At 37.4% G+C, this 25408-nt stretch overlaps 1 protein-coding gene across 1 annotated transcript in view; it reads right to left on the bottom strand.

Moving 5' to 3' along the window:
* Positions 1 to 756: 756 nt before the first annotated feature.
* The window catches only part of LOC126162633 (DNA-directed RNA polymerase II subunit RPB1), a 46434-nt gene continuing 21782 nt past the window's right edge, over positions 757 to 25408 (bottom strand). The window contains exons 18-26 of the mRNA XM_049919261.1: positions 24320 to 24525; positions 22813 to 23076; positions 21644 to 21806; positions 11681 to 11910; positions 10481 to 10684; positions 10081 to 10384; positions 3950 to 4138; positions 1422 to 2560; positions 757 to 1030 (exon numbers count right to left, since the gene is read on the bottom strand). Of these exons, the coding sequence (XP_049775218.1) occupies positions 1425 to 2560; positions 3950 to 4138; positions 10081 to 10384; positions 10481 to 10684; positions 11681 to 11910; positions 21644 to 21806; positions 22813 to 23076; positions 24320 to 24525 (2696 nt within the window). The 3' untranslated portion in view covers positions 757 to 1030; positions 1422 to 1424. The remainder of the gene's footprint in view (positions 1031 to 1421; positions 2561 to 3949; positions 4139 to 10080; positions 10385 to 10480; positions 10685 to 11680; positions 11911 to 21643; positions 21807 to 22812; positions 23077 to 24319; positions 24526 to 25408) is intronic.

Below are 25408 nucleotides of genomic sequence, written 5' to 3'. Positions count from 1 at the left end.
TGCTCCTTGAGAAACCTTTCATTGAAATATCTCATTGCCCAAGAAAGGCAAGTTTCACTGCCCTGCACTGAAAGTACTTATGGTATGGCAGTTCTCCATGGAATGGTTCTCTCAAGAGCGAAACAGTTAGAACAGTATTTTTAATACCATTTGAGAAAACTAATAAGCTTATTAAATCATATACCCACTTGGGAATTCCACAATCCAATATACTCCATCAACTTCTTAAAAATCCCAAACCCTACTTAAGGATCAAAAACTTTCTTCGGCAATATGCATTCTGATCAGCCACTGAATGAGTGTGTTGTTATAATCACACAATTAAACACAACTAACCTGCCTCTAATTTGTCCACAGCAACACTACACTGAAACTATCTCAATATTGGTAACAAAATATTCAAAAATAAAGTAAAATAAATAATCCAATCATTCTAAATTTTCCATTTAGCTATTAATATCATAAAACACTTAAACAGTCAATTTCTAACAAAATTCAAGAAATAAAGAATAACTACTATGAAGGTAATTTAAGATACAAGAATGCCAACACACATTATCACATAGATAACTGCTTAATAAGGCCTTAACTTTCTCCTAGTTGTTCCAAAAATGACATCGTGTTTCTGACATTCCAAAAACGCAGTGCGTGTGCGCACAAACTCAGTTGTCAACAAAGCAGCATTCATTACTATAAATGATTAGACAATGAAACAAAAAGAATACAGGTAACATTTTTATTTACATAAAAGTGACTGTACATTTATATTTGACATTGTACTTTAACAAACATAAAAAATAGAGAGTGTTCAAGTAAAAAACACATGTCTTCATGGACATGCAGCATATAAAATGCAACAAAAAATATTCAACTATTAAGTTAAATAACATTGGATATGTAGATTGGAATTCCATCACAGAAATACAATAAAATCACATTTAATTTAATAATATCTACTATCAGTATAAAATTATATAAATACAATACAAAGTGTCTCTGATTTGTTTCTTTGCAGATGGATGCTGCAGACCTGGAAAAAAAGATCACAAAAAATAAAATTTAACAATGTTTCAATTTCCCTCTCCCCTTACTCTCTTTTTTAAAATTCTAACTGGTATATTTATTGTAGGAATATGTGTGTGACAACTAAGTTATGCAAATCTGATAGGGAATGTAAGCTGCCATTAAACCGTACAGCAAAGTTATCGGACAAATCTTGAGAAGTGTATAAATTGTGCTGCTACATCAGCAAATAAGTAACAGCAAAGCCAGAAAGAACACACCCACAGTGTACATGGACCATATCTGACTCTTACATCTGCAACAACATTTGTTTATTTATTTATTTATGTATTAACTAAGTAAAAATCATTAAGAAAGAGACCAAGCATTGGCATCAAATGAGAGCTTCAGGTACTGACCTTTTAATCATCTGTCTCATAGGAAGGAGACGATGGTGAATATGTTGGTGAAGTTGGAGAGTAGCCAGGAGCCCCTCCAGGTGAGTATGTTGGTGATGATGGACTGTAGTTGGGTGATGTAGGGGTGTATGTTGGACTGGTAGGTGAATACTTTGAGCTTGCAGCAGGTGAGTATTGAGGGCTTGTTGGTGAGTACAGAGGGCTTGTAGGTGAATAATTTGGAGATGACGGTGAGTACCGTGTGGATCCACTGGGAGTATGTTTTGGAGAACTCGGTGAGTATGAAGGTGAAGTGGAACTGTAAGCAGGAGAGCTTGGTGAATACTGAGGAGAAGCAGGTGTGAACTGAGGGGATGAGGCAAAAGAGGGTGATGTTGGTGAGTAGGATGGAGATGTTGGTGAATATTTGGGACTACTGGGGGAATAGCTGGGACTTGTTGGTGAATACCTGGGTGAGCTTGGTGAATACGAAGGGCTGGTAGGAGAATATGATGGTGAAGCAGGAGTGTAATTTGGAGAGCTAGGAGAGTAGCTTGGACTAGCAGGACTATATGAGGGACTTGTGGGTGAATAGGATGGGCTGGTAGGAGAATATGAAGGAGACGTTGGGCTATAGGATGGAGAGGTGGGGCTGTACGAAGGAGATGTTGGACTGTAAGATGGTGAAGTTGGGCTGTACGATGGTGAAGTTGGACTGTAGGAAGGAGAAGTTGGGCTGTAAGATGGTGATGTTGGGCTATAAGAAGGAGATGTTGGACTGTAAGATGGAGATGTTGGGCTGTAGGATGGTGATGTAGGGCTGTAGGAAGGAGAAGTGGGACTGTATGAAGGCGAAGTTGGAGAATAAGAAGGACTTGTTGGTGAATAGTGTGGAGAAGTGGGGCTGTATGAAGGGCTTGTTGGACTGTAATGTGGGCTGGAGGGTGTCAAGCTTGGTGATGTTGGAGCATAAGCTGGGCTGGAAGGAGCATATGTGGGAGATGCAGGACTAGGAAGGTATGGGCTCATTGCAGGTCCTGGTGATGATGGACTTCCTGGCGTTGGCGACCATGGAGAGAAGCCTGGTGACATGCCACTTGCATCACTTGCTCCTGATGGTGAGAAACAAGGACCTCCAGGGGTCATGCCACTGCCAAGAACTGTAAAGAATAAACAACAATTACAACAAATGTGTTTACAATGAAAAGAATCTCCAAAATAAAACTAAAATAAATGCTTCTTTAGTTTACTTTGGAAAAAATTCACATCACGCCGAAAGTTCAGAATAGTTGAAAGGTGAGATCAGTATTTGTTCAGTAACTATTACCACACTGTTTCCTCAAATTAAAAATTTCATTGGTCCTCTATTGTGGTGTGCTATTTACCATTTTTATATTTTCTATTTATACCACAGTGATCGCCAAAAAATCTGTTACCATGAAATTCCCACAGCTGTCATACTTTTTGACTCAAACCATTCTTCGATTAATTAAATTCCATTTCCTCCTAAGAGTATGACTCTGTTTACATCTGAGACTTTAGGAATGATCAGCATTGCCTGGCTTAGCCCAAAGCGTACCTTTTCCTTTCAGGATGCTTGAAAAAGATTGTTTACCTAAAATCAACGTAATGGGCTCCACAAAACGTGGTGTGTATTCTTTTGGACACGTCCAAGACACCACGTACACAATTAACGTGATGATGACCAAATGATCACTTCAGTGCAGATGCACACCACACTTTAACTCTTACAGGGATCAGCGAAATGCCGTGAGTAATGAAGATGATGGGCAAGGGGCACAACATCAAGTAGTGTGTGGATAAATTGAGAATTTGGGTCTGACACGAGGCATGTTAGGGTAGTCCGTGCAGTTGCGATGAACACTGTGTCCAGATAGCGGAGTGGACAGCACATCTGCCTAGTAAGCAGAAGACCTGGTTCAAATCCCATTCCCACAAAAATTTTCATGTTTCCCCGTTGATTTAAATTAATCCCCACTAGCAGCTGATGTCATTAATTCCTTTCTATCTTTAATATGTTTAGAACCTCTATCATTCTCCACTTCAACCCATAATCTCTTATTATAACAAATTTTTTTGGCCTCTCCTATCACTGTATTCCAGTTCCTAAGAAACGTAGTGACAACTTCTCCTCCATTATTAAGATTTCTTTGACCATTTTGTACACTACTTCTGTCCTACCTCGTGTAATTTGAAGCAAACATGTGTGAATAAACACCATATATCTGGGCTCTGCCAACTCATCTCCTACTTGCATTTCCTGAGTAAAGGTCTCTGTGCTTTCCACAACAAAGAGTTACATTATTTAATGAATTGATTTCACAAATTCTTATTTGGTGTCAAATTTTCAGAATACATTTTGTGGGCATTATTTTAATTTACATGCAGAAGTCAACAGACTATTTAGGGGATAATCAGTTTACCAGAGTTATTCAAGTGACTATTGGCCACCAACACTGTACCATAGTCTTCACAGCTCTTAATGCACAATTAACCTTTAAAGAAGAAATTTATGCCAAGAAAAATACCTGGTGACCAGGCACTGTTGTATGCAGGTGTAGTTCCTTGGTTCCATGGGGTCATTTGTGGACTCATTGATGGCGTTGCTGCGCTACCAAAGAACATTCCTGCTCCTCCCATCATGCCAGCTCCCACACTCATTGGTATTTCTATTCCTGCTTTGCATTTGTCAGCATCAAGTAACAAATCAAATGCACCTGTAACACAATATTTTGACAAACTTTATTTCAACATTCATATTACAATAATGTGCACCTTTTTATCTTACAATCAGAGTCTGCATGAATTATTGAATTTTGATATGATTAAAATAGAAAACTGATGTGAAAACACTTTTTTTGTGACTTGACAAAAGACTTCCAGCTGAAACTTTTAAGTTACTGAGGAATGTAACAGCTGTGTTTTCATTCAACCTTTCACCATGTGATGCATATATCTGCACAGGATATTTCTTAACTAAACATAATTATAAGTGGGAGTTCTACACACCTAAGAGCCTCAACATTTTCGTCCAAATATCTGCATACCAATAGAAGTGTTTTATACTGTTTGAGGCAATTGCTAGTTGTACTAAAAAATAAATTCTTGTAACTCATAAATAGCAGATGTTTTCCAATGTCTACAGCCTTGTGGTGCTCACTGAATTACTGTGTTAGGAGATATGGAAGCACACTCTCAAAATAATAATAATAATAATAATAATAATAATAATAATAATAATATATTATTCTTTTCTAATCTCCTCATTCTGCGCTCCAAGGAGTAGAGCGAGCTGTTCCAGATCCACCCCATTAAAGGGTCGCAGTTCTCTTCAGCCAACTATCAGTTATGTTGATAGTGGGGCAAATGGCGAATCCCATATGAGAATAAGTGGAATGGGCTTACCAGTTACAGCATTCACTTACAATCATGGGAAACCTCAAAAACCTTAGTCAGAACTGGTGGATAGGAACATTATTAGTTTATTTATGGGACATCATCCTTCACTGAGGATGTTGTCCTAGCCAAAAATAAAGAAGTCGTATGTGTGTAAGATGTGTACCAGGTGGTTACAATTAAACTTTCCCTCTTAAACACATTAAACACCGAAACTAATTACCATACGAGCACCAATCTTGGTAGCATTAATGTCAAGGACATGGGGAAGAGAAATAATGCAGAATCAATTCAACTGAAACACTTTTAATGTGCTGCTATGGTACATCATGCCAATCCATACCGGTACCATTATGGCGCCCATCAGTATCCAGAAGAGTTTGAAAGCACAGGATTGCAGAATGAAGCATATCCGTATGTGTGCTGGCCAACTCTATTGCTATGCCGCACTTCGGATCAGCATGTGTGAATGTTCCCCTGGTAAACCCCATCCTTCAGGTAGAAATTACAGGGAGTGAAATCAACTGATTGTGCCGGCCAAGCGTTTGGAAACAATCATCTAATAATTCGATGTTTCCAAATGTGTTTCAGAGAAGCAGGTGAACTTCACAAGCAATGATCGGTACCTTCCATATAGCGGACCACAGGGTGTTCCAACTTTTGTAACACCGCACGCATACTGCCCGACGATCAGGAATTGCGTGCAGCATTCTCTACCATAGCAACAGCAATTCCCTTTCGAACTACTTCATCATGCTCGCACAGCAGGTGGAGAAGGACCCTTCCAGGGGATGAGTTCTATTTTTATTTGTTCTCAATTTGAAGTTTCCACTGGGGTACAGCTAATGATGGCCCTTCATTATCTAAGGAGGAAGTTAATCCTACCCCCCCCCCCCCCAAATCCATTTTCTCTAACCATTCAGGAGTGAAACCGACCATGATGACAAAGATAAGTAAGACAAGGGGAAAGTGATTTGCCTTGCATGTTAGAAGCTCCTGAAACACCTTTATGGCCGAAAGCTTTAATTGTGTGAATCTTTTTGTTGTGCCTATTGCAACTCAGCATCTCCGCTATATGGTGAGTAGCAACTTTCCTTCTCTGGTATTGTTACATTCCATCCTGGATTTTCCATTGTTTGCTTTTCAGAAATTAAGTAGAAGATGCTCTATAAATACTGCAAGCAGTGCATGCACTGAACGTAAGTGTTTTTGACTAAAAGCAATTTAACTATGAAACTGGATTTTTTTTTTAGTTTATACAGGTGTACCAAGTAATAAACCAGCTACTGAAGTTGTCAGGTGACACTGTAACAATTCTCAAACCTTACATGGGTATTGAAAACTGGAGCACAAATGAAGAGACGTCCATGAGGAGTTGATATTGTTCAAGGACTGGCTCAAATGGCTGATGATGATGATGTTTGGTTTGTGGGGCGCTCAACTGCGTGGTTATCAGCGCCCGTACAATTACCCAATCTTTGCTCAGTCCAATTTCGCCACTTTCCTGGATGATGATGAAATGATGAGGACAACACAAACACCCAGTCATCTCGAGGCAGGTGAAAATCCCTGACCCCGCCGGGAATCGAACCCGGGACCCCGTGCTCGGGAAGCGAGAACGCAACCGCGAGACCACGAGCGGCGGACACGTCCATGAGGAGAAATAGTATTTATGATGATCACCGAAATGATGATATCAAGGTGTTGCAACAGGAGAGATGTATTTTGACTGTGACATAATCCTGAAATACCACCAAGAAACAAAAACAAACAACCAAAATTGTTACATTACAACCAAACAATTCAAAGCAGTGGACAAGTGTCATGTGACATCGGTACAAACTGATATATTCTAAACATTCATTTGTTTAAGCCCAGACACTGAATTCAGGTAAATGAACAGACCACAGTCATCAAATATTAAGGAGATACCACTGAGAAAGAATAAAATCGGAAGTCCTCCCATCAGAGGAGTCAAGATGTTTTAACATTTTCTCAAATGTGCTTGCTTTATGTCAATAATAAATCTCTTTATCTCAACAACAAACAAACACAGAAAAGATTACTACTGCGTGACACACACCTGGCAACACAAATGGGAGCACACTTTGGCCTCCAACTTGTCAGTGTTACGATTAATTACCCACCTCTGTTGTGAACCACAACAAAATCTCTATAAGACTGGCAGATTGGCACTGGAACCACTGTGTATCTTCATTCCTCTTTATTCTTATCATAGAATATATCACAAATGTAAACAGAAGTACAACTATATTAACCCTGCTACCTTTCTTAGAAAAGCTATACACATATGCTCTTTCAGGTCATAATGATTTTATGATATTTAAAGGACATGATGATCATAAATTGTTAAAAATTATTATAATTTTTACAATTCAAATAAATTTTACAGAATCGCGTGCCACCAATCTCTACGATGACATAAGGTCTGCCCTCAAAGAGCTGTTGGGCAACAGAGTTTTACTTCGCGCGTAAATAGTCAAGCACAGGAAAAATAAGAAAAGAGTTTGGCTCAGAATGCGAAAATTTGGGCAGTGGCATTCTGATGTGAGCTTTACAAACACATTTGTTACAATTTGAACATTTCATTGCCGTCTTGTTGTTACAACTTGATGAACATAATTTGCATCTGGCGCATATGCAGTTTCGGTTGCCACCATTAGAGACTGGTGCTGATGGAATTCCTGTTGTGTTCTTCTAACAACAGCCACTCACAGTAAATTTCAAAGCAGCATTTTTCTAGCTTCAATGTAAGGAGTAGCTAGGAGTCTTCTCAATTCATTGAGAAATATTTTTCTTTTGTAAAGAATATCTTTTTTCACCACGAATTTATTTTTCTGTACAACACGAAAGCATTGTAGGCAGAAGTATATTGTAGAAGATGATCACTGGCCAGTGGTTGGATTTCCTCTTGCATGTGTATGTGCCAATAAGTTGATCCAATGCGTCAACTGCTCCCTTACTTGCATTGTAGTCCAATATTTTTGGTTTCTTGTCTTCTCTGTTGCTTATTTGCTCACTGTTGTGCACTGTGCTCATCAGAATAACCTGTTTGTTCTCTCTTGGAACACAAAATTCAACTACGGTACCCGTAACAAAAAAGAACTTTGAAGTGTGTACACCATCTTTGCTTGATATGTTATTAGGGAGTTCAGGCTACTGTTCCCAGTATTGTAAGATATCTTTTGATAAGTCCTTGGCCTGATGCATATGATGTGATGTGTCAGATCCACGACAATCCTCATACCTTTATTTTTCTTAGGCGCTTGCCCATGTAATTTTGCTGTATAGATTTGCATCTTTGTAGCATAAGTAGTATGACTAACACACAGTGTCCACACTTTTACCCCATATTTTGAGGGTTTGCTCATTATATATTGTTGTTCTTCCACAGTTACATTTGTGCCTGGATTATATGGTTTCGAAAGTATTTCCAGCCACTTATCCCACAAAACTCTTATAGGTGCCAACTTGTCATTTACTGTATGTGCTCTTCAATCAGAATTGCCACCAAACTGTAACACGTGACATGCACCAGAACCGTTTCAGCAACATTACAGCAGAAAAGATGGCTATACCTGCTTCTGGATCCCACAGACTCTTTGCCGACTCATGTTATGATTTATGTCCACCGCTCGTGGTCACACGGTGGTGTTCTCGCTTTCCATGCACGGTGTCCCAGGTTCAATTCCCGACGGGTCAGGTATTTTCACCTGCCCTGAGATGACTTTGTGTTGTGTCGTCTTCTTCACCACCACCACCACCACCACCACCACCCATCCTCATTATGGTCAGAGGAAGACAACGGCAAACCACCTCCATTAGCACCTCGCCTAGTACAGTGGTGCGGGTCTCCTGCATCATTTTGCTATGCTCTGTCAAGAAGCATGGGATTTCATTTCCACTCTGGTGACAGCGTATCTCGCCGGACCAGGAGTAAGTTATATAATTTTTGCACTAGATGCTCTTCCAGTTTGCGGAAATGGTTCTAGACTCCACATGATCTTTCTGTCTTTAGACTGAATCAGTTGAACAGCTTAAACATTGTCATCTGAGGTATCAACTCCTGAAACGTCTTCTCCATCTGATGAATGATGTCATCACTAGTGCATTTTTCTTCTTCAGAAATATTCTCCTTGCTATCAGATGCATTAACTAATGCTTCCAATTGCCCCATCAGAAAGGATTCATTGTCATGATAGCAACATAGAAACTGCTACAATACATACATGAATTGTGTCTGCACACAACAGTTAATAAAATGTAATTGTTAGCGAGACAATGTGCTATAAAAATTTGAACACAAACAGTGATTTGCACTGTTATGTAACCTTCACACATTTCAACATTTATTTTGTCAAAAAAAAAAAAAAAAAAAAAAAATTACTTCAGGCACGTAGAAATAAACTTGACTATGATATCTCCACATTCTGTGAATTTTTTAAGCCCCCAGGTAATACTAACCGGAGGAACCCAAGTGTAACAAATTAAGTTCTACAAGGTTAAGAGAAGGATTTTTTTTTTCATCAAAGTTTGGAGCAATACCTTTTAAATATTAAAAAGTTATGGAAGAACAAATTTATTTTCAGGTCATACTGACCCGAAGATAACAGCAGGGTTAAGTCAAGCCAGACACTGGGCATGCAGCTGATAAAATCAACAATATACTGCATGCTGCACAGCCTAAAAGACTGAATCACTATTTAGTATGTCACAGCAATGAAGAGATGTACAATATAGATAGTTTTGGAAATTCAATTTTAATTTCTGTATAATCCTTATCCAATTGTGTGTTGCTCTGCACAAGGTGTTCATTAACTTTTTAGTCTCTTCAAAAAAAAAAAAAAAAAAAACAGTTTCTTTCAAATCTTACAACCCTCTTTCCTCGTGGAGCATCATTAAAAATCTAAAATTGCAGGAATCTTTCAGTATATCTCAGCTATCTGTTACTACATAGTAAGTAGGCATTTGTTTTCCATGCTTACCATGTGGTAAACACTCATCTAGAATCCTGTAAATTTCATTTTTAGATCAACACAGATGATTAGATAGAACAATTGGATAGAACAACAATGTGTACTTTACTTTTATGAGTACTTTGCAAATAGCATATACTCACAGACTAGGTGAGATTGTTTTATTATGTCATTATTTTATATCCAGATCGGCAAAAAACAACTCTCAATATCATTTTTAATTAACCACAGAACATGGTCAATATCTACATGATTTGTCAACTTACCTGTGCCTAATCGCGGCAGCTGCCCCATAATAATATTTTCTGAGACACCTCTCATTGGATCAACTTCTGCATGTGAAGCAGCATCCATAAGCACGTCAACAGTTTCTTCAAAGGAACATCTCATTAGCGCTCCGGTATCCTGTCTGTTAATTCCGTGACGAGTGATAGCCATCAAATGACCTTTAGCTGTCATCACGTCACACAGAAGAGCAAGATGTCGATAGTTTACGTAGAGACCATAGAACTGCAGAACTGTGTTCATTTCCTTCTCAACTGATTTACGCACGGCCTCTATACCCAGTACCTATAAAAAAATTATTTGTAAGAACGTTCAAAAATGTACTTCCTCAAACTGTCTATACATAAAAACATTCACACACAAATAATAAAACATACTTACAGAGAAAATTTCACAGATGTCATTGGAGAAAGTCCTGACAGGATCTACATCTCTCTCACTGAGTACTTTCATCATACTTGTTCCATCAGTTTCCAGAAGCCACTCAGCAATGGCTTTGAACTCACCAGTTTCTGTAATTACAATCCTTTTCTTCGAATCAGTCTGAGGAAGATGCATGTACACTTTTCCAATAGCTTCAATACCCTGTAAAGAAAAACAGAAATTAAAGAACAAAAACCAAGGAAACAACATTATTTAAATTAACCGCATATGTATTTAGAAGTCGCTAATTCCATAAGAACTGTACTCATTGCCACAACAATTAGATTTGCCCAAATGATGAGACTGGAAAGAGGTAATCCAACCAAACCCCCTGGTACCACTATCTCTACTTACTATAATATGCTGAGCACATTCAGTAAAAAGAAGATAAATATAATCTGCTGTTTTAACAATTTTCTTCTCTTTAGTAATAGACAGCTTTCAGTAATTTTGGAGAATACTTCTTGTGGAGAACAGCAGTTTTTCTTAGAACTTGAAAATGAACATAGACAGCCTCAACCACAAGAAACCTTTATTTTTGCAGTTACTGGCCATCTTCAGACCTCATATCATGATGGCAGGTGGTGGTGGGGAATGGAACAGGTGTTAAAAACCCCACAAATATCACCTGCTCAGTAACAGACAGAAACCGTTAGCCACAAAAATAAAGGTTTGTTGCAGTCAAGACTGTTTATGTTCATTTCAAAGTCAGCTTTCAAATGTAAATAATTATATCAAATTTTTAACTCTGTGCCAATTCATGCAAACATTCAACCATTAAGGATTAAAGTGCTAGTGGTGAGCAATTGAAATCTGTGACTGCAGGACACATACAAAAGTTCCAGTAGTAGCTGCAATTATGATGCTTTGTGTGTTTCAAATACAAATTAGCAATAAAAACATAGTGGCTCAGAAAGATTACGTTCCCTTTTTGGGGATGATATATTTTTTCCTCACTTCTACAAAGTGACATTTATTAATTTATGTTTCATAAATGAAACCATAATTTAAATATACATTCAAAGTACACATTATCGAACTCTCCTCCCCAGGAAAACACACATTCAGTGAAAATAAACTTTAGTAGTAAATGATAAATACTATAGTTCCGCCATTTAAAAACGCAGCAAACCGATACTATTTTTCCTTTACACTTACCTGCAGAGTCATTTCTGACAGCATATTTGCCTCAATACATCTGAGGAACATATCATCTTCCATTTTATCAACGGTTTCTCCTTCCTCCTGAAACTTATTTTCATCACTATTCATAATTCTGATGCGGAGAACCAATTTTTCAGCATTATCATCATTAAATATACAGTTCAAATCATCTCCAAAACCAGCATTTATTTTTTCTGCTATCTGTTCCATAGTCAGCTTTTTATCTGTCAAAAAGAAATAAAATTAATAAGTAATGTGCATATGCTGACGTAGTTTGTTACAATCATCAAAAGGTGTCATCAGTTCCTTAATGGGCCACATGATTGGTTTCAAATGCACAGTGTGTGGCACTGCCTCCCGACAGGACTTCTAATTACATTTTACATTGAATTCCCTGTGGAATTAGTTCCTTTCCTAGCTCACATTTATTGAGAATTTCTTAAACAGAGAATGGTTTCATGCCTGCGTCTAGGAAAAGGGTGAGAGGTAGGATGCACAGAATTCCAGACCAATACTCTAGATGTGTACGTGGACAAAAATTTCCAGGATTTTTCCCCCCGATTTCCCAATTAACAAAACCCTTTTCCCTGGGTGAAAATATACTATATCTCATGTGAAAGACATTTTTTCCACGTTAAGTCACTATATGCTTTGCCCCGGAGCTGTAAAACTTGCCAATGCTTTCAATGGTACATTTTATTAACCAACATCGAACTCCTGGTACTTTAGGGGGGAAAAAAAAACATGTTTTGGAAAGATATTTGAAGCACAGCAACAGGTGTACTGCATATTTTCATATATTATGAGAGAGTGAATGCAAATTCCCCCAAATAGAGCAAGGTAGCTTCCGAAGCAATGAAATCGAGATTGTGATGTGCTTTTGTCAGCCAATCCTAGATCAGCCACATGATCTCACCAGCCAGTGACAGCAGATATTCAGAGCATAGGACTTGTGATGTAACCAGCCAATAGCAACATTAAAGTTGCGTCAACCCACAATTAGAAAATTTTAATGATTTAAATTAAGAAACACACAGTATACCTACAAGGAAAGCTAAGCTTTCACATGTAATATTACTGGTCATCAAAAATTTCATTATTTCTTTACTGAGGGTCACAAGCAGTATTATAAATTTCAACACTGTGCACCGAACATTTTGTGGGTTACCTGATCAAATACATGTTCCATCGAGCACTTCAACTTTCTCTTAGAAAAGGTAATGGCATGTAAAATTGCTCAAGGTCTCACCCCACCCTATTTTTCCCAACGATAATTACACTTTTTGCAATTGTTACTGCACAATTTGTGTTCTATGAGAGAATTAAAATAAATATAAAAAACTAACCTTGAAGCTTGGTCTCTTTAGTGTGTGTTACAGTTTAAGATATATCAAACACAAATGTGCCAGTAAAATTTAAAATAATGGCACAAATGGCTGATCATCTGGGCCCAAAATTTTTCTCAGTGGCTGGTCATCAAAATGTTTTGTATGAGAGTCAAACACTCCACAATTTTTAAGAAGTTCACTGCACATTCTCACACATAACGTAACTTATCTTGCTTATCTTGCAGTAGTCTACTTCGCATATTTTCGTTAGCAATATTAGCCTATTCCCAAGAGTTAGCAGCTTTCACTCAGTTAATACTTGGCAGAAATCAAATCTGCATGTAGAATGCACTTTCTTGACTCTTGTGCAGAAAGGAGTGCAGTATTCTGCTGCAACCATTTTCAATAAGCTACCACAAGAACTCAAAAATCTTAGCAGAAGCCCAAACTCTTTAAAGTCTAAACTGAAGAGTTTCCTCATGGCTCACTCCTTCTATTCTGTCGAGGAGCTCCTGGAAGAGCTAAAAAATTAAGCAAATTCCAGTGTTACATTGTTGATTGTCTCCATTTAAACTTACGACTTGTCACCTGAATATGTTTTTTTTTATATTTCATTTTATCTGTTTCTAATATCGTGTTATAATTTCATGTATTGACTCGTTCCATGACCATGGAGACTTCTCCTTAATTTGGTCCCATGGAACAATAAATAAATAAATAAATAAATAAAATAAACAGAATTTACTTTGAAAGTAACTCTTCTCAAACCACCATTCACAATATTTTCCCACGAGCTGTTAGAAATGTAAACAGTTGTGACATCACACTCATTGAAAGCAATTCGTTGTTACAAAGTGTTTCATAATCTTCATCCTAAAGCATTTTGACACATTTTTCTGTTGGCAGACATTTGTGTGTGCACTATATTTTGCTGTTGTCAATGGCACATTTTCTTTGCAACTTAAGTTTTATTTTGGTGTTATTCTCTTGTTCATGTTTTATTGCTGCAGTAATGGGATGAAGTAAAAGTCTTTGTTAGAGTATCAGTTCTTACCAGTTAATTTTTTTAACTGAGAACTAAAACAATGAAAAATTCCTGAAATTCTAAAAAAGTCCCAGGTTTTTCCCAGATTTACCGGGGCATATAAACCTTGATATCACTGATGTCCATCCATTGCAGAACCTTCGAATGTATTACAGTCTAAGCTCAAACATTAAGAAGTTCCTGGAGATAACAAGTTTCTCAAGAAATAGCATGGATTCAGGAAAAACCACTCATTCAAAACACAGCCACCTTTTTTCATATGCAACATCTTGTTAATAACAGATGCAAGTACACAGGTAGATAATGTAGTTCTAGATTTCTGAAATGTACCACATCACTGACTACTAACTAAGAAACAAACATACGGAGAGTGCGTTCACTATTATTTTATTGGGTTTAGGAATATTTGACCAATAGAATGCTATAAATTATACTGGACTTTGGATGTTCCAAAGAAACAAAAGTAAAATCAGCTGTGATCCCAGGACATCTAATGTTTCCAATACACACAATACACATGAAAAATTTATCAGATGGGATCGGCAGCACTGTGAAAATGTTCACAGGAGGAAAAAAAAAAAAAAACCTTTGTGAATGTTCAAAATGTAACCATATGTACAAATTAATTCGTGATGTGAAATTAAAGCGATTTGTTCCACATCATTATGATCTATTGTGCAAAATGATCCATGAAACATGCAACTAATTAGCTCTTGCTAATAGCTACTGGAAAGTAATGTCACAGGACAATTGTAAAAAAACTGAAGAAAGACTTGGACAAAATTTGAACCGGGTGTGAATAGCAGCTCTATTGAAAAATGGATGAATGAAAGCGAATGCGTATAACAAAGTGAAAGAACCAAACAGTATGAGATTACAAGATTAGTGGTGAATGTCTTGAGCACATCATTTTGTGTAAGTATTTAGGGGTAATACTTAGAAGCATTATGCAATGGTATGATTATTAGATTTTTTTTAAAGTGTTCTGGGAAGAAAGAACATATCTTCAAAGGTAAGGTCATACAAGACACTAGTACAACCAATTTTAGAGTACTGTTCCCATGTTTGGAGTCCTTATCAAGTAGGCATGGTACCAGACATCAAACTAATTCAAAATGCACTGCTAGAATTTTAACAAGTTGGTAAAGCCCAACTGAAAATGTAACAAAAAATGCTCGGCCAACTAAAATAAGAATCCTTAGAAGATAGGTAAAATATTCTAGCATTTGCAGCACAGTAGAATTATACGTTATAATATCTTTGTATGGCTCCTTCTCTTTGGTATAAATAAATGTTCTTGTCGCTGTGAAAGCACATAGTGTCTCTTGAGCCCTTGTCTGATGTAGATGCAGATAGATGCAAAAGTAAGTCATCACAGCATATCATATTAGCAAGGCATGATGGTGAATGCAGGCCTCCGCCTACTGCGGAGGCATGCTTAATGCTTTGGCATCATGGTGTGGCAGTGCCATGGAAGTCGAGGAGAAAAGTGACACTGGCAAGAATGTAAATTATGGACCAACTGAAGAATCTTTACGAGAACTATTATTTGCTCTCTAATATAAAAAGCATCACATATACATGTCACGGCAACCCAAAATTAGTAGGAAGGTAAGTCGACACGCATAAAATGGAGTGACAGATCATACATGGAGTGCATCATCACATTTAACGAACCACAGTGTTTCGCTTCAATATTCTGAAAAGAGAGTGAACTCAACAAATCGAATATTATTCAATTCATCATCGTGATTGGAGCATTCTCAGCTGAGACACTGCTCTCTGACTTTACACACAAGGCTCGTTTGGAGGACATGCTGTCAATTATTATACTGCTGGATGACCAAATATTTGTAAATGACTTTTTTTTTTTTTTGAGAAGGATTACAATATTGATATAATGGTGTTTGAGGAGTATACAGATAAAGCGAAGTGCACCCTAATCATCATATTGAATGGTATCCAAAGGAAGCACACTGAACCCATGTCATCTTTAAACGGAAATAATGTGGTCCCCTAGCCAACACAGTCATTACAGCCTTTCTCAGCAGATGTGGAGAACTGGCCTCGATTTTGGGAACAATCAGTCAATGGCAAACTCTCTTTGTCCATTACTAGTAAGAATGTCTTCCTTCAAAGCTCTCTCTAAAGATGAATCTAAGATGCTTGTCAAGGGCATTGCCATAACCGCATTAACTTATTGAGGATACAAAAAAATTCTTCAGGGCTGCAACAGAGCACACCTAGATTATTAGGCAGTGAATTTGCCTATTCATTTCATATCTCTGGAAAACCTAACATTCATAGAATGTATGCGAAAAATACAGCACTGAAATTATTGGTGGAAGACATCAATACCTATGGCAGACTCTTAATTCCATATATACTGCGCATCTTCCCAGAAGAAATTTGTCATTGCTGGCTAATCCATGTAAAAAGACAATTTCTTTGAAGAATGTGTTAAAGTTAATGGAGTTTCTAGTGTCCACTCTCTGCTCATATGATTTGCAGACAAGAACAACCAAATTCAAATATGCTACCCTCCACTTCAGCTCCTAATATACAACCTAAACAGACTTGCTGTAAATGCAATACAGTAATTAGTAGCTCTCAGAACTGTATTGCATGTTCTGCACACAACAGGGTCACTGATGTCATGACTGTCAAAACATACTAGAGGTACAGGAGTGCCTCAATATTCAGAAGTTGTGTAAATACTGTTTCCTTTGCTTCAAGCAAGGCCACGCTTTTAAAAACTGCATCAAGAAAGGCAGAGGTTTCTGCTCATTCTGTAAAGGCAACCATAAAAAATCTATTTATGACCAAGAAACGTCTTATCTTTTCTACAGTGCTAAACGAGGTCTAGTTCAGTGGTTCAAGACAATGGTTTTGAAGAGTGGAATTAATGAGGTAAGTTAAAATCGTATTTGATTATTCCAGGTGAGACACGCCATTTGCAACATATGAGGAAGCAATATGATGATGACCAGTCATGGGCAATATAAGGCTCAGAGTAGATGTTTGGCTCATTACAGTCACAGAGATTGAGCCATGTACATCAGCTTTAGTGCTCTGCAGTGGCTTGCCTGTGTAATATACATCAACTGCTAGTGATCTTACAGCCTAATTTACCTGACATTGGTTAGTCATTGCAAATAATAAATGACAAAATGCAACTGGTTTCATTAAATAACATAAATGATATCAGGTAACATCGCAATTAAATGATGTGGACGACCAAGAAGATTTTAATTGAAACGATTTGTTTATTCATTCAGTAGCTCTCTGAAATAATTACAAGATGTCATCGTACATAAATTACTTAAATAATTAGTAATAAAATAAATCATACAGTGAAGCCCCAACATACAAATATTTTGAGAGTCCCAACAATTGAAGTACAGGATGGGGCAAATGAAAGTGGCCTGGATGAGGAGGATATGACTGGATGTGAATGTATGCATGTAACCACACTCCATGACGCACAAACCACATGCACAACCGCCATGTTATCCACACCAGTTCAGAGTGTAGTGCACGCCGTCTCAGTTGGAGTGGAGCAGTGCAAAGGGGACATGGTATTCACAGTGGAGCAGCAGGTGTTCGTTGTGGAAAGTTACAAGACAACAAACTCCTGGAAACAGTGTGGTCAGTTGTTTACTGAAAAGTTTAGTGATATCAAAGTGCCAGAAAAGCTTGCCACGCAATGCTTAGTCCAAAAATGGCGTCTGGCAGGATCTGCTTTGAACAAGTCAAAAGTAATTCTGAAATATGTCCGCATACCAGAAAATGTGGCTACAGTTCACCAGAAAATGCTTCAGAGTCCTACCAAATCAACCCGATGCCTGTCTCAAGAGACCAGCACATTACTTCGATCACGCAGATGAATAATCCACCTTGACCTGCACATGCATCCCTACTAAGTGTCTGTTGTTCATGCATAAAAACCAGCAGATGCTCCTCGGTGCCCCCAGTTTTACGAGTGGCCCTTCACTGAGATAACAATGAATGGCTTGGACATGGATTTGTTCTTTATGTCTGATGAAGCCTGGTTTCACCTGACTGGTTACATCTACACATGGTATCACAGGTTCTGGGCAGCATAGACTCTGCATAACTTCCACAAAACACCACTGCATGATCAGAAAGTTGGGGTATGGTGTGCTCTGTCTGCATGCCATATTATTGGTTGCACCTTCTTTCATCAGATGCCGATTGAAGCACATTACATTACCAACATTTTGAAACCATTTGTGGCAGCATTAATGGAGGAGGAAAAGACCTACAGTTACTTCCAACAGGATGGGCAATTGCCCATACAGGCGGCCAAACCTTGGAGCACATTAACGCATTCTTCACACCTGACAAAGTTGTTAGCAGAGGTCAGTCTGGTCGCAGCCTTGGCTAGCTACCCAGGTCACCTGATCTGTCAGTATGTAATTATTTTGTGCGGGGAACCCTTACATCTAAGGTATCTTGTAACAATCCTCATAGTCTTCAAGAATTGTAACGAAACCTTTCAGATGAAATAGCAGCAATTCCAGCAGTCCAGCTTCAATCTGCCTTCAGTAAGTTACTGACCAGGGCCCAAAACAGCCAAGAGGTTGTTATGTCCCCACAGAAAATACCCTCTACCATGCACCAATTAATCATTGTCAATCAAACCATCCACATTCATTCACTTTGGAAAAGTATCTGATCTGATTTTCTCGTAACATATGCGGCGACAGCTCGACGACGCCAAAGTATTTTCTAGTGCATTTATCCTTTGAAATAACAGAGATGCATATATGTATTCTCCATGGTTGTTACAGTGGTAACTAGGACAGCTTCTGTAGTATCTGTTGAGGGATTGGCGTGTTTCTGAGAGATACATATTTTGCTTTTCTTCTCGCTAAAGCGAGCCATTAACATTTGTGCCGCTAGCGGTTTGTTTGAAGAAAAAGAGACTGTAAACGGAAAATAATTAAGACGTGGAATCACCGGAGATCTGGACATGTAATGGAGATGGATTGAATACACAAATTCCTTCATAAATAAGGTTTGTGACTTTTTTATTCTGGAGTGAATGAACGAATGAGTTTTTTTCTGAATCATTTGATGATCACGTTGGCCCTGTAATTAGTGGGGAAGTTTCAGCTGTGTCGAAGAGAGCCTGCAATCACTGAGTCTGTGTTAAATTGTCCAAAAAGGCTTCGTACACATCTGGAATTCGCAATCTTTCGTAAAAGGAACAAATTGTCCACACGATTGATTCTCCCGACTGAATGCAGTGCTTAACAGTAATAATAAATGTAAAGATCTCTTACAGCAAGCCAGCCGCTGATTACCAAAACGAAGGACTCCACCAAAGATTCTATTTGGCTGATTTCACGTAATGAAATATTATATTAAAAACTGTACATAGATAAAGGAGTAAGAGAGAGAGCGAATAAAAATAGAGAAAATACTAATAATCCTCTATTAGTCTAACTTTTCGCCTGTCTTATCACGGATCAGCCGACAAATGGGAGGCCCTTACTTTACTGTATAGATTTATGTGTGAAGGTGAAGGGATCTTAAAGGCAACAGATACACGTCTATACAGACAAGACATTACACAAAGTTAGCGGCTAGCTGCATTCATCATTTATTCTTACATGAAGAGACGGCAACTTATTATCCTTAACATTTAAAAAAAATGTTAAAAGGTGAGTGGTGGTCACTTTCAACTTCAGCTAAAGTCATGTTTGTACTGGATTTCCTTTCCTCTGCTGCATTTCTTTGTACCCTGGAACTCTGTTCTCCAGGCCGTTTCCAGCTGGTGGCCGGACCGCCACCACCATGGCCGAACAATACTTTCGTGCTCTCGAGATTTTAAGATCTTAATTTAGGTGGCTGGGTCTTTCCCAGTTTGTGTGTTATGTTAAAGTGAGTAATGTAAACAAACAACACACAGGCTTAATTTACCTGCAGACAGTATGCAATTATGTTGCAGGACTCACAGGTGAGGAAAACCTTATACGTTGTATTCTGGACGCTGGGAGCCAGTCCACCTATGTTAACAGATCATTGATTGCTAGTCTGAATTTACAAGTGATTGTCACTCGGCCCCTGATGGTTGACCAACTAGAGTCCATGGTTACCATATCTTAGCCCCACAGACTCATCCGTCTGAATTTAAGAGGTACAAAGAATGGCGGGCAAATAATTATCAAAGCCTAATTGACAGACCACATTACTTCAGCACCACTCAACTGTGGCATGAGATGCTATAATTAAGAAATAAGCATGTAACCTACCACTGCCCATTTTACAAATGCATGAATGTTTCCACAAATATGCTTCTGGGAGTCTATCAATATTGGCAAACGTTTCATGACAGATTGCTCATGTGAATATCTCCGTCTTAACGTCCTCGAGGTTCAGCTGATTACTTAGCAGAATTACGCCAGGTGCTTCAAAAATCCACACCACCATTAATGTTATTGATCTCGTAGCACGAGAGCCAACGAAATTATATCATAAGGAGTTTCTGGAATTTGGAGTAGATGGGTATTAGCTCTGAACACAAACCTTCAATGAGGGAGAGTGATCCCACAATTTTGTAAGAGTTAAATACACTTCGCATTTTCCAGTATGAGCGACAAGTAGCTAGTTGTTCTCCCAATAAGTCCATATTCATTCTTCCTAAAAAGTTCCCAAATCCTTTAAGATGATCAGCTACCTTGCAAAAGTGTCTACTAAAACGCAATGACCTACGAGACGTTTACAACACTCAGTCGTTAAAATAGTGAAAAAGCTGTTTTTCCTGGATCTGCTAATTAAGAAGATGCACCATCACTTAATGGTGGTTTAGAAATTGGTCCTAACCTTCAACCACAAGTAATGGCTGAGCTACCACAATGCCGCCTACGACGTTTCGCCATTACAGCTAATATCACTAAAGCTTTCCTTCAGCTAGATCTGCACTCCTATGGCAGAGATATCATGAGTTTCCTATGCTATAAGACTCCTGTCAATCCATTCTGACACTGGAAACGACTGTTTACTGCTCCAAATGTCTTCCTTTTGGTCTTACACAAGTCCCTTTACACTCTGGAAACTGGCAACCACTTACAACTCACAATGCCCCATGGCTGCAGCCTTAATACATGAGGTTACGGACATGTATGATGATTCGGCTGGAACCAATGGACAAGATGGATTCGTGTCTGTCTACAATGAGATGATCTTATTGATACAATAAATACAGATCCCATTGTCAAAATGGACAACAAATTCACCATACTTGACAGAAATGTGGAAGATCCAAGAACAAGTTATCAAAAAACTCTACAGTACTGGGTGTATCATTTCTTGATAAGCTGAGATTCACTTTCATCAAAGTCAAGCTAAAGACAGTTTCTTCCGTAATATGGTTAACAATTAGTTTGCCATCAATAATAATGGTAGTGGTTATTTTTCTTCAAATTATGTTTTTGACCATGTTGTCATTTTCACTGCTGAATAATTTTTTATGCCGAAGATTCCCGTGCAAATCTGATTTGTAAACAATTTTACTGGCTATTTAATGTGGAAGGAAAGTAACATCCATTAACTGACCTGTCATTCTCTTACGATCAAGCTCTATACGGAGTAGCCACGGTGATATCCTAGTAGGGTCAAAGTCTGGCATTTCATAGTAGATATTTACAAATTCTTGGTCTTCTGCAATGACTGTGTTTTGCGGGTCAGGATCATAATAGATAGCAGTATTTGCAGTCACCTGTAATAAAAAAGGCATTTAATCAATTATTACCATCACTGCAGATAAATATGAAAAGAATGATGCAAAAAAGTATTTTAACCTTTTTAATGTATGTTACATTTGTTCATACACTTCACCTGTAACTTATTTATTCCACAATAATCTTTCTCATTTATTCCATGAAAATCATCTAACTGGCTTGATGCACTATAGTCATAAACAATACTGAGGAATAGCTGACTAATACAACAATGGAGTACAAATGAGTAAAGTCAACACTCCCTAACAGTGGATACGTTAAGGCTGAACAAGCGCACAAAGATATTTAACATAGTTGTTCTGCTTATGAAGTTATATTATTAGTTTCCCAGAGTTATGGACCCCAGTTGAGCCACAGGGCTGGGACAAAAGTCATGTACGTTCTTTGAAAAAAAGACATGTCTGATAGCTGGGCTACCAACTTATGATTTCTTGTACTGGCCTACCAAAATCTCATTACCTCCAATATTACGAAAGTGATGTTTTCATCGATTCCTTTGTTAGCTGACAAGCAATTACCAAACAAAGACGCAATCCTCCTACAAGACATCAACACTCACAAAGTAAATGCCTTTCATAAATAATATTTATGTATTTGAAACTTTTTGCTGAGACATACCAAAATTCACAAATTGTCTTGCCTGAGTGCCATCAAAAAGCACTGGCAGATTCCTAATAAGTCATAAAAGTTATAAAGTAGTATTACTTTTCACCACTTTCACAAATCATGCACCAGCCTAACTAAATTTAAATTGTATTATCGAACAATAAACTCCAGGTGTCTTAATTGTGCCCGTCTAGAACTTTGTGTGTCTTCTTTATGGTAAGTAACACACTGTATTTTCCTACATTGTTAAATTGTATTATCTTATTTAAACATTCATTCTTCACCACTGACAGGCTGTTAAAACTCCCCTTTCATATTCACAGACTTATTATATACTCACTATAACAAAATCTCAGGTTATGATGGATGGTTTCATACCTTCCTCAATGTTGTATGTTCCAAACGACAAAGAACGTTCTTTGCTTTTTCTGCATCTCTTGCAGCTGCACCTGTTAAGAATACTGTCAATGATGGAGCCTTTGGTTTCTTACTGATGTTAATGATTTCCTTCAATCTTGGTACACCCAGGGTTACATTCTTGGAAGATACACCAGCAAAGTGAAATGTGTTCAGTGTCATTTGTGTGGCTGGTTCTCCAAGTGATTGGGCAGCCAAAGCTCCCACCATTTCACCAGGACTACACTGTGAACATATTACAATCAAATTATCTTATAAAGAGATTAAATACACATAACTCAGTACAAATTCACAAAACTATGGTTCATATGGAACAAGTACACTTTACAATTCTGTAACTTATATTTAGTTATTGTGCTGGCATTACACGAAAACAAATCCTTCAATTTAGATACGAATGGAGGAAGTACTTCAATATTTCTGAGAAAACAGTAATATTTGAGTTGCATTTAATCACTTTTGGTAACTGTATATCGCCTTTAAAATAATAATAATAATAATAATAATAATAATAGACACATTGATTATGTCTGGCTTTGTAGCTTTGCAAGTACTATGGAAGCCAAAGTAATATGCAAACAGAGTAATAGACATTATTTTAGCTTATAGTGGCAATTAACTGTTCTATGCAGCATTTTAGAAGACACAAGCTGGCATTGTCCCCATCATATACCCATTTTAATTCTACAACTACATGAATAGTGATGATGCCTCACATGAAGTATTGTAACTGTGAAGACAGTCAATTTGACCGTGAAGAGACTAAATCGAATACGGAAGTACAGGTAACTGGAATTGCATGTCAAAAAGTTAAGCTTAAATTTAAAAGAAGATGAACGTGCTGATACTTCATGAAGACAAATTAACAACATCTTTGGGCCTGGAAAATTACTGATGCATTAACATTGTAGCACACTTCCAGGTACAATCTCCTAAATAAATGAAATTGCATGCTTTGGTATTAGTGAAATTAACCGATACTTGTTACAGTTAAGTAAAAAACTAAAAACAATATTTAATTGCCGATATCCTCTGACAAGTAGCAAGATAAAACAGAGTTAAACAGTTGCCTTAAGTTCAAACTATGTTCCAAATTATTTTTGGGACTGAATGGCAAAGCAGGTGGTTCATTTTTATTCAAAAAAAAAAAAGAGTACCATCTATGAACTTTTTCCTCATTCTTTTTATATGGTACATGGTACATAATGAGACTAGCACAACTTATCAGCCTTGAATAGTGTCTCAGGTAAAAGACTCACTCTCTTGTGAAAAATATCAGGACATTAGTTTGGAAAGGGAGTATCTGTTTAACTTTATCATCAGGAAGAATAGAACAAATGAACATAGGATACTTACAAAATTAAGTAAAATCATGTACACCAAAAAATATTGTGATGGAATGAAACAAATATGGCAAATTTCTGAACAATAGGAAATTGTAAAGTTTGTACTGCTGTTTCATACATACCTGTGCCTGTTGAAATCTTGTCTCTATTTCACCAATTAGCCACTCAAATGCTTCAGTAGATAATCTGTATTCTTCTGAAACACTCTTTGTACAGAGTATAGACCTCACTAAGCACTGAAATAGTAAAGTAGCATTCTCATTTGCTTGTTTACTCAGATGATCCTCTCCTGCTACAATGACACACTTCTTCAAAAGGTCATTAACACCTGCAAAAAATCAACATGATTCATTTTATATGAAGAATTAATTTCCTTTACATAACGTAGTGAAAACTCAATAAGTAAACCAAATAATCTGTTTAGCAAACATTTGCAAAACAAGGGAAAGAAAAACAAGTAATTGATGATAATGGCAGAGTGATACGTATGAAGGAAAAAAAAAATTTCTGCTCCAATTTTTGATGTACCTAATTCCATATTTTTCTAAAATATGCAGTGTATGACTTAGTAATTTATAGGAAATCATTATATTAGAAAAATAGGCCGGCAGCCATTGTGGGACCTATATGAAAATAATTCTCTGAATATGGTAGCAGTCAAAGTAAAGAAAAATTGTTATGACGTAGCATTTGTTTGATAATTTCAATAGCAAATTTCTCCAACAAAATGTGTCTCCACGCTTCAAGATACTGTAATTTAAAGGAAAACACAGGATGACATAAGAAAGTACGTGAAAACAAAAGAAAACTAGGAGAAGCACGAAAGGAAGGTTTTCTCAATGTAATTTTAGTTGACTGGTAAATGACCTGTTAAACATAAGTTTTTTTCCCAGCAAAGAGGTTACCTGTCATCATTAATAATTTCAAATACTGATTGACAGGAAAAAATCCAAAAAGCCAACAGAATTCACTAGAACTTGGAAAAAGCTTGAGTCATAACCAAGAAAAAAAAATTATTTCTGCCAGGAAAATTTCTTTCTTACAAGCAAAAGTAATTTTATAAGATATCTTTTTCATAAAAACAAAGTTTTCTACACACATGCATATGACAATGTCAGAATGGGTGTCAGATGTCTTACAATGGAAAGTGATATCATTTTGGAATGTAATACTGGGGCCTGAAAATATAGCACCTATTTTTGGCGAAATCA

Source organism: Schistocerca cancellata, chromosome 2 (genome assembly GCF_023864275.1).
Source record: "Schistocerca cancellata isolate TAMUIC-IGC-003103 chromosome 2, iqSchCanc2.1, whole genome shotgun sequence".
In the NCBI taxonomy this organism is placed as follows: domain Eukaryota; kingdom Metazoa; phylum Arthropoda; class Insecta; order Orthoptera; family Acrididae; genus Schistocerca; species Schistocerca cancellata.
The sequence above is the reverse complement of the archived record's forward strand: the minus strand, read 5'-3'. Positions and strand labels throughout refer to the sequence as shown.